Raw genomic sequence first — 11,066 nt, 5'->3', positions numbered from 1 at the left:
CAGATCGTGCATTTTCTTTCACTGTGCACTTTCACCTAGTGCGAGGCCTACCACGAAGTCGACAGCCTCTTCCTGATTTTTTGCTAGAGATAGTTTTGGGGGCTCTACCATCAGGCATTCTGGCTAAATGTCTAGCCCACTGAAACCTACCATGCTGTATTACCTTCACTATATCGGCATGATTTAAGGGATTTATATTTTGGCTTGCAGTCTAATGAATTGCGTTGATTTCTATCTGCTCATCACCAACGTTTCGGTCCTTCTATGGGACCATCATCAGGGCCTAAAATATATTTCACATTTTACGTACAAATTGATTTACATAAGGACATAAGGACACTATATGACATTGAAAAACTACTCACTCGAAAACAGTAACCAACAAGTTAAAAAGTTTGTGCAAAACATGAAAAGGTCGGGTCGTAAAGGGTTTAATGCCGTACATCCGAAGCGCAGATTCAAATTTGGTTCATTTTGGTGAAAAAACCTATCGAGCGATACACTTCGCCTCCATCACACAAAAAATTTTTCCCACTCGAACTGTCAGACTCTAGCCCAAACACCAATACTACAGGAGAGAAAGAAATATTCTGTGCGGACAAGTCTATGAGCTTTGGTTAGTGTTGCAATCAAATGCTTCGTTGGTGTCGCTCTGGTGCTGACTGGGTTGCTGTTGGTCGCTCCACTCTCAGATTCGCTACACTTATAAGCAGATAGCTATATGTAGCGCTGATGCCATCAGTGTCCGTACGTCGATTGACCGTATCAGGAGTGGTGTATATGTGGCACATCTCCAATACCGGCAGCGCCTGTGTTTTGAAACTGGTATCGACTATCGATGGATTGTTTATATCAAAACGGTGTTGTTGATCTATAGCGTGCTCAAACAGAGCAGATTTCTCTCTGAGCTGCTGTATCAGTGGATCAGAGTATTCGTGACCAGTCGATAGGTGCCGATCGAGAGTGTTCACTAACGACTGGTGGCCGTACATTCTCGTTCGCAGCTGATTTTTGGTCATACCGATGAAGCATTTCTCGCAGTCAATACATGCAATTCGGTACACGGCATTACTTTTCTGCATATGGGGAACTGGATCTTTAGCAGTCCTACACAAACTCCTGACTGTGTGATCGCTGCTGCAAGCATTCCCACCGAAGGCATGTTGATTTTTAGTGTGCGTTTTATCATAGGTGTGAGACCTAGTATATGTACCAACGATCGATAACAGTCTGGCTTGCTAGTTGTTTCTGTTATTTCTGGAGGGCGGCCGTGGCGAAGCATTCTGTTGATAAGCCGCAGTGGATAGTTGTTACTTAGTAGGATTTTAGTTATAATCTGTTTCTTCTCGTCCTCCGTGCGAAAGGTGCTCAACGTTCGAACCCGGTCAATGAAATTGAAGACAACCCCGATTTTTTGAGCCATTGGATGGAACGAGAAATAATTAAGCATTCTGCCTGATGCCATCGGCTTGGCATACCAATCCGTTTGGATCCTTCCGTCGTCGGTTCTAATTAGCAGAATATCCAGGTACGGTAGTCTACCATTCTCCTCCACTTTACAAGTGAAACGTATGTTTTCATCCTGCAGATTAAAGATGTCGAGAACTTCTTGTACTCTGTCCCTGTGGATCAGCACGAAACGGTCATCAACATACTTTCTAATGTGATGGGTGGGAATGCCTGCTGCCTGCGCTGCTTTGGTAATAATGTTGTTCATCACTATGTCGGCCAGAATAGGTGACAAAGGGCAGCCCATTGCAGTTCCCGATAGTTGGTGGAAAAACTTTCCACGGAAAACAAAGAAACTGGCATCGATGCAAAATTCCAGAATCTCGAGAAATAAATCCAGATTAATTTCCGTGTTTTTCTTTATCTCATCCCACATCATTATAACGTCATGTGTCACAGCATGTTAAGTCACATTTGTGAAAAGAGAAACCACATCAAACGATACTAATATGTGGTCCTGCGGAACCTCTAGTTGGTTAACATACTCACAGAAAGTTTTTGAATTTTTTGCGTTGTAAACACTGTCGACTGAAGCTTGGAGACGTATCTGCATAGGTTGTAGGTTGGTGCAGTAATGTGGGGGACTACCGGACGTAGTGGTTTGCCTTGTTTATGTGCCTTGGGTAAACCGTATATGCGAGGACATATCGCATTGCTGCTTTTAAGTTGGTATTTCGTTCTGTCATCGATGAGACGTAAATGATGCAAACGCTGCACTATGCTGTTGTCCATTCGTTGGTACTTAGCCGTGGGGTCCCTAGTCAAAGGCTCATACGTATTCGTGTCCTCGACCAACTGCTTCATTTTCTCATCGTACTTCTCCAGACTCATTATAACGGTTCGGTTTCCTATGTCCGCCTCCGTGATTAAGATGTCCGGATGAGTTCTGACGAATTTCCTTGTTACGGTCTCTGCCCGGTGACAAAAGACTTCGACTTGTGTGCTGGTGGAGGATCTTCTTAAGAAGTTTTGCATTTCGTTAATGACTTGGCATCCCGTTCGTTCACGTGTATCTTGATTCGACTCCGAAGACAAGACCATTTCAACATCGGCAATAAGATGAATGTAAGGCATTTCGGCAAACGATCTGTACGGGAGAGCAAACTTAGGACCCATGCTCAACAGCGTAAAGCACTCCTGGGGGATAGATACAGTGGTAGTGTTCAAAATAGCCCTTTCATTGACATTGGGCTCGTATGATTGATTATCGTCTGCCGTGCTCGTGAGCAACTTACGCAATTTTTTATTCGTTTGTTCGGTTCTTTTACGGAGGTTCGTGTAGAATGCAAATTCCTGACTCGTTAGAAACTGTCGATACAAATCCGGGTCCGTGGATTTAACGATCCGATTTCGTAAACACGATATGCTTTGTTGTATCATCTTGACGTTGTGGAAAGTATCCTGAATCTCAGTATTCAGCAGAGATTTTTGAAACCTGGCGATATGGGATGTCAGTTTTCGGGCAAACGGACTTCTGCTAGCTAAAAACCCGTGTACACATTTCAGCGAATGCACTATATGTGGCGGAACCAGGCCTTTCCTCCGACACTCGAGGAGAAAATTCTTCCGATTCAGCATGTTACCAAGTTTCTGGTTGTAGTTGGCATACGCCTTCAATATTTCTAGGGTTTCCTGTCCATAACGCTGACCAATCTGCGCGTAAAATGATGTATGTGACGCTTCTGCCATTGTTATTGTAACTTAAGTTTTCGACTGGAATTGATGTATTATTTAAGGGATTTATATTTCGGCTTGCAGTCTGATGAATTGCGTTGATTTCTATCTGCTCATCACCAACGTTTCGGTCCTTCTATGGGACCATCATCAGGGCCTAAAATATATTTCACATTTTACGTACAAATTGATTTACATAAGGACAATATTACACTATATGACATTGAAAAACTACTCACTCGAAAACAGTAACCAACAAGTTTTGATATAAACAATCCATCGATAGTCGATACCAGTTTCAAAACACAGGCGACGTACGGACACTGATGGCATCAGCGCTACATATAGCTATCTGCTTACAAGTGTAGCGAATCTGAGAGCGGAGCGACCAACAGCAGCCCGTCAGCACCAGAGCGACACCAACGAAGCATTTGATTCCAACACTAACCAAAGCTCATAGACTTGTCTGCACAGAATATTTCTTTCTCTCCTGTAGTGTTGGTGTTTGGGCTAGAGTCCGAAAGTTCGAGTGGGAAAATTTTTTGTGTGATGGAGGCGAAGTGTATCGCTCGATAGGTTTTTTCACCAAAATGAACCAAACTTGAATCTGCGCTTCGGATGTACGGCATTAAACCCTTTACGACCCGACCTTTTTATGTTTTGCACAAACTTTTTAACTTGTTGGTTACTGTTTTCGAGTGAGTAGTTTTTCAATGTCATATAGTGTAATATTGTCCTTATGTAAATCAATTTGTACGTAAAATGTGAAATATAGTTTAGGCCCTGATGATGGTCCCATAGAAGGACCGAAACGTTGGTGATGAGCAGATAGAAATCAACGCAATTCATTAGACTGTAAGCCGAAATATAAATCCCTTAAATAATACATCAATTCCAGTCGAAAACTTAAGTTACTGTATCGGCATGCTTTTATTGTTGGTACAACTAGTAATTCATGTGACTGTGCCACACTCCTTGTTCTAGCTTACTGCCAAGTATCAATCACAGGACAAAGCAAAGCCTTGGTGCTACATTGCGGGACTAGCGCTACGATACTACTAACACTAACAGTCTCTGCCGAGCCGGGACTCGAACATACGACAATTGGCTTGTTAGGTCAGCATTGTACCTTGAGACCAGCTGGACTTTGATAGTGTATCCTCAACATGAGTTGATCGGTTGTTAGTGAGCACCAATGTTAAAGCACTGAATGCTCTCTCAACCGATACTTGGTTAGACGGTGTAGCTAACACCACCGCAGCAACTGCACTCAATTCAGGATGTGTACACTAGCGGTCAACCCAAAATTTCCATACGTCGCAGTTTTATGTTCGTCTTGGCTCTACTTCTATACCCTTGAACTGTTGATTGAAGTTATTGTCTTCCACAAAAGAGGATTCCATAGTGCCCCCGAAAGGCTTTGTAAATACCACGTCATTCTCAGCTTCACCTTTTTCTTGGTTGAAGAGCTGCTGAACGTCTGATGGTTTCGCCACCGGAAATTGCAGTTGACGAATTCTGTTCCAGATTTCAACGATGTACGACTGAACAATTTTGAATGGGTTAAATAAATTTTACTGTTTTTATTGAAATGATAATACGTCTATTTTCAAATAGTGTAGTTTTCATAAACAATTATGGGATATATAAAACAGTTATGCATACAGTCGAGTTTAATACCTGATTTCTTCTTTCTCCACACTGGTAAACAACTTGGAGCCAGGGAAATTAGGTCTGGGGTCGAGATAGAGTGCGATTTTGAATGCACGAGATGTTCGCAGACTTGCCAATCCTTTATTCAGCTATTTGACAAGTGCTGCTGAGAATGGGTTCGTATCAATTTTCTTTACTTTTTGAATAGTAATCATTCATTGAAGATAAAATTCACTCAGCAAAACATGCTTCGATTGCATGTTTTTGGTGCATATGAAAAGAGGTTTGAATGCCTCTGCATATTGTCTCGCAAAGTCCCAGCTTCCCGAAAGATCTGAAAAGGTAGGAAATGGTAATTGTGAATCAAATGTCGTAAAAGCTATGTAACTACCCATCTCAGGGAACTGCTCTGCCAGTTTCTCGGAAGACGATTTTGTGTCGAGGATACAGGACACCGTCGAATAAATACCGCACCAACGGGTTTGTCCTCAAACGGGATGGTATCGTGCCTTCTGCAGCTCGAAGGCGCTGGTGTACTAAACCAATCTGCATTTCTTGGCAGTCTCAGTTAGTAGCTTACTTGCTCACTACGTCTAGAATCGCTAGCTGTAGTGTATGGACCGCGTAGTGGAGAGGGTTTAGGCTCTCGCGTAGCTCCTCTCCTAAAGCAGCAGTTAGATGATGCTTCGGCATATCATGTTCCGCGTCCTGGTCTGTGTAAACGAAATTATCATCATCATCATCGGCAACAGATTGCTCTGGTATTGCTTCTCCAGCTCCAGCTTGAACTATTTCACAGCGGCGAGCATATTCGCCCCATTGTCGCAGGTGACGCTCCGTGACGTGCGAGAGTGTTAAATTGTACTCCTGTATAACACATCCTGTATAACATTGTTGTTTAATCGATCGCTGGATGACAATTTTCCCGACTTTATGGAAGACGGCCAAAATGATACCCGTTCACAAATCAGGGAGCACACGAAAAGTTGGAAACTACCGCGGAATATCAATTCTCTGCTGTCTAGGGAAGCTTCTTGAATCTCTGATGCATGAGGTCATGGTATCCGCAGTTAAATCGATAATATCGACCGATCAGCACGGTTTCGTCCCGCGTCGCTCAACAACTACAACAACTAATTTGCTATGCTACACCAGCGTATTATTTCGGGAAATTGAATGTCGAACTCGGTATACATCGACTTCTCAAAAGCATTCGATACCGCTCCGCACACCTTCGCAATTGAGAAGCTGAGGCACATGGGCTTCCCCGATTGGATATCCGACTGGTTAATGTAGTACTTGACCGGTAGAAGCGCATTCGTCCAGGTAAACTCTGCACGCTCTAGAAAGTTCGACATCCCGTCTGTAGTTCCACAGGGAAGTGTACTGGGACCGCTGATTTTCGTGCTTTTCATTAACGACTTGTTTCAACGAATTTCTTCTGCAAAGCTGCTTTTCGCCGATGACCTGAAAATTTTCCGAATAATTAAGTCCATGTTGGATTGTATTTGCTTACAAAAAGACATCGATATCCTTTTACGTTGGTGCAAAGAGAACGGGATGCGTGTGAACATCAACAAATGCAAGGTGATCACTTTCAGTCGCTGTCATAATTTGATTAGTCATCAGTACAACATTGACACAAGTTTACTGGACCGTGTGCAGTCTATCCGTGACTTGGGTGTAATTATCGATTCCAAGCTCCGCTTCAACCAACACATCTCCGCCATTACCGCTAAAGCTTTTTCGATCCTTGGATTCATTCGCCGCATTGCTTCCCAGTTTACTAACGTGTACGCGCTTAAGGCACCATACTGTGCTTTAGTACGCAGTGTTCTCGAGTACGCTGCTCCCATATGGGCCCCGTACCATACCTCTTAAGTTATTCGCATTGAGCGAGTTCAAAAATGTTTTTTACGTTTTGCTCTTCGTCACCTACCGTGGAATGACCCTGTACATCTGCCCGACTACTCGCAACGATGTCGTTTGATGGACCTGGAATTGCTGTCATCAAGACGAATAAAACTTCAACGATTGTTTGTTTTCGACGTCCCAACGAACAATATTGACTGCTCGGACCTTCTCCTGCTAATCCAAATAAATGTTCCTCAGCGCCAGTTGTGATACTGGACAATGATCTCCATACTCGGGCACAGGACAAGCTATGGTTATAACAATCCGCTCAGTTCCTGCCTAAGAGGATTCAATGACGTCAGTGATTTATTTGACTTTAACTTGACCAAAAATAGTTTTTCAAATAGAATTGAAAATATAGCATAAGACAAACCAGTCTGTACGATGTGATCGAAGACGATGAACAAATAAACAAATAACTTGCAAAAATTTTGGTTTTTAGGAACGAATCCTAGAATTCGTGAAATCCTAGAATTCGTGAAAAACGTAACTCTTTTAATTTATTTATTCGCTTTATTGGTAATGGTGATGACTACACTTTGACGTGCTTGGCGTAAAGGGTTATTGATCGTTTCCTCAATAAACACTTACCTAGGGTTCGAATGATCAGCTCTCCGTTTAACTCATACTGGGCTGATCACTTTTGAGAGATACAAGTTTTTCTCTTATTTCGGTGGTAATCTCTTGCCTCACCAATGCTGCTGCCTTCGCTAGGTAGCACTTCAGGTTTCTGCTATCCAAAGTGATCCCAAGAAGAACTACCTTTATCGGATCGAGTAACACTTCCATTCCCTCCATTCGACCCACGAAACTGGGAGATTATGAAGGGCTACGAGCTTCGTTGTTGCCTCGACTAACACTTGTTGATCGACCGGAATAGGCCGCATCGGGACGACCGTTGGTTTCTTAGCCGAGGGCTCTTGCTCTAATAGCAAACCTGGGGCATTCGCCCTCTGGGTGTGAAGGAATGCAATTCTGTAGATCCAATTTAGTCCTTTGCATGTAGCTACATTCGACGTCTGGTTCAATGTTGCAAGACCATCCAACATCAGTGATTAGCACGTATTTTCCTGCAACTTCCGAGAAGCGATATGCTCGATTGGTGGTAGCATTTTCTTTGCATGGACCGGGGGGAAGATCCATGTTTGCAAACAAACCCTTGTTTTATTTTCTGTTTCACTTTATGCTGCGTCACGTCGCGAACCACTATGATGACTTATATCATCTGAGATTTCAATCAGATCATGCAATGAAATGAAAATATTTGACAGATGAAACGACTGGGTCTGATTTCAAGCAATTCAAAAAGTCAGTGAAAGTCTGTTGGTAGTCAATCTTACTGAAGATGTTCATGAGGCGACTGATATTACTTGACAACCAAAGCACACTTTGAAACAGACTCAGATAGTTTTCTTTTCGACAATATGAGACGAAAAAAGTAGTTGACTATGACATTACACGAAGTGAGAGGGAGAGGCTTGTTCAATCATCTCATTACGATTGAATCGAAAATGGGTAGCCCTGCTTCAGAACTTGAATCATGCTATTATAAGCCTTTGACAACATTGTCCATGCGAAAATACTTTTCTGAGTATTTCAATAGTAAACAAGTCCTGCAAACATTCGTTGTGATATATATTTTGCCAAACCACTAGAATTGAACAATGATTTGACAAAAAGGAAAAGTCCATTTCTGCCCACTACTCTGGCCGGTCTTCCACTACCTTCCTGGCAGATTATAGTTGAGGTTTGCAGGAAACCATACACAGCAGAAACCAGAAGATTTTCGCTCTCAAAATGGTTTACCATGAAATTTTTGCCAAAATTGTTGTGCAGTTCATGGCGAACTGTATAATGCGCTTGCGGGAAGCTCCTTGTTTTGACGTTATTCTGAACACAATCTAACAAATCGGAAAATACTGGCATAAAAAGAGAAGAGAGAGCTTTCATATACATATTCTTATTTCTCTCTGAGTGTGTTTGTTGTGGAGTAAGAGAGCCTTGAAAAAATTCAAAATTTCTAGTTGTCACCCGTTATTTTGGTTACTTGATATTCGGTTTTTTTCTTTTGACGAAATTTAATAGGTGTATAAATTACGATAATTTTTTTAAATTCAAACGGTCTCTACCAGTCGAAATTTGAGCATAGGACGACTGGCTTGTTAGAACATCATCGTTCGAGGTACGACTAGTTGGGAGGTTATATACCTTGTAACCTAGTATTTTAAAGCATCGTACCTCGTGACCAATCGAGAGATGTAATCTGACTTGAAGAACTTGAAAATGTAATTTTCAGAGAAATCAATCAAAAAAAGATATAACATTGAAAAAACAAGTTTTCAGTAGATTTTGGACACAAGAGTTTCGAGGGTCTCTTTTATCCCATTTAACTCTTTTAAAAAAATCTGAGATTATGCAAAACATTGTTCAATTATATTGAAAAATACGGAAACTTTCAGTACGATCGGAGACCATTGATAACTCTTTACAGTTCCCATTTCACTATTTTTTCAATTAAAAGAGAATGTCTGAAAAAATAGTTCTAGATCCGCCAACAGCACATTCAAATTTCGGTCGCATATTGAAGGTGAAACCTTCAGCTTTTGAATGACGATTATTGAGGGCGTTACTGCTTTCTTAGACATAAGTCTCTTCTACAAAGACGCCGTGTTTATCACAGGGCAAAAAAAATTACTTGTTCCTCTGCCTTGGCTTCTATGTATATTTTTTTATGTATTTTGATGCAAAAACAAATTTCCTCGAGTTTGCGCATTTCACCTTGAGGGAAAACAATTACGCTTCTTTTTATTTGCGGGAAATCGGAAATTTTTGATGTTTTTTCGAAACCAGTTTCAAAATTTCAAAAGAGCTTTTATATAATAGGGTTTTCTTACCCATCTTTGGAAAAAACAGATCTCAAATCGGACAAAAATTGAGCTCAAAAAAAAATTCAACCTATTGTTGTTGCAGCGAATCTGTCTTACTCTACCTGGCTATTACAGATATAGAAATGGAAACATATTATCTTTTCGATTTTTTTTTTAATTTCTTTAGTTTATACCTATTTATACTTAACTATATGTGTTTTAAGAGGCTTGAACCAAAGATTCGCGATATTTGTGAGTGTGGAAAGGATAGATAACCCTCGGATAACAAAATGAATGTAAATACGCGTAGATTAGCAGAAGAGCAGCAAGCAGAGTGTGATAGATGCTTGACAATATTTTTTCTTAATAAGGTTATGCAAATCATAATTCACGATAAGATCAAGAGAAGAAAACGTACTCCCTACATCCTACCGTAAGCCCCAGCTTCCAATTCTACAAAAAATCTGCACTTGCCCTAAGAATCAACTTTGGCAGATCTCCCTTCAGCTTGACGGAATGAGATGTATATTTTTTTTCTGCCGCTCTCCTGGAGTGATTGAAGCAATTGGATTTTCCACGCCATGCCGCACACTGCGATGTTATGATTTGTCACTTTTTTCCATCACGGTTTCCGCCCTCACGTTTTCCTCCTTCCCAATGTGACATTCCCATAATCTGAGCAGCCATCATTTTCCAGAGGCCAACCAACAGAGTGCGCGCTGTCGGTATATCTGACAACAATCTATCTCCAACCGAGGGCGATAAGATCAAAGTAATTTTTCGACACGCTGTCGAATGCCTCTCGGAAATTCTACGGCTTACGAGTACCCAACCGAAATGGAATGAATTATCTGGTGTTATCCATCTTTTAATTAGAAAACATCTCACATCTCATGCCTTGCGCCGATCGATGCTGAAGGAAAACACCCTTCCTAGTGATCCATTACCGTAGAGACTACGTTGCCTAGGTGGCCTATGAATTTGCATAAATTGGAGATGATTTGTATGATTTGCGTTTCATGTTTCCGGTGGCCAATGGATTAGGGTAACACTGTCATAAATCTGACTAAGGATAGGCGATTCCAAGCGTCTGATTATATGCTCACTTACGATTACCCTTCAAAAGCCTTTAAAAATGTTTTGTCCATGCTTACCACAATTCGACTAAAGTATTTAATAGCAAAATTGGACAAATCACTGACAAAAGACCTTTCTGTTCACTTCCTTAATAAACTCTTACCTTGACCTTAGAAATGGCTTTTCGTTTCTTAAATCAATGCCCGCGTGCCTTTCTCATATGATCGCGTTCGCGTCGGCAAGCATAAGCAAGTAGCAGTACCTCGGTGGCCACTGCCGACGGCAGGAAGCGTCATCGGATCATCCGAAATACTGATTCACTCATTCACCAACCTCAACGCTAGTCTCGCTGCCTGGTTCGCACATAAAATA

General features: G+C 41.6%; 2 protein-coding genes across 2 annotated transcripts; both read right to left on the bottom strand.

Moving 5' to 3' along the window:
• Nucleotides 1–629: 629 nt before the first annotated feature.
• Nucleotides 630–1,885, bottom strand: LOC129719840 (uncharacterized). Its single transcript, XM_055671249.1, has 2 exons — nucleotides 1,118–1,885; nucleotides 630–1,076 (listed from the first exon to the last, which is right to left on the bottom strand). Exons 1-2 carry the CDS (start codon nucleotides 1,883–1,885, stop codon nucleotides 630–632), a joined length of 1,215 nt encoding a protein of 404 aa, XP_055527224.1.
• Nucleotides 1,886–1,977: 92 nt separating this feature from the next.
• LOC129719839 (uncharacterized) lies at nucleotides 1,978–3,198 on the bottom strand. The gene has a single exon (XM_055671248.1). The coding sequence runs from the start codon at nucleotides 3,196–3,198 to the stop codon at nucleotides 1,978–1,980; it is 1,221 nt and encodes a 406-aa protein (XP_055527223.1).
• Nucleotides 3,199–11,066: the final 7,868 nt, after the last annotated feature.

The sequence above is a fragment of the Wyeomyia smithii genome, chromosome 2, assembly GCF_029784165.1.
Source record: "Wyeomyia smithii strain HCP4-BCI-WySm-NY-G18 chromosome 2, ASM2978416v1, whole genome shotgun sequence".
Lineage (NCBI taxonomy): Eukaryota > Metazoa > Arthropoda > Insecta > Diptera > Culicidae > Wyeomyia > Wyeomyia smithii.
This window is presented reverse-complemented; position numbering and strand designations above follow the sequence as displayed.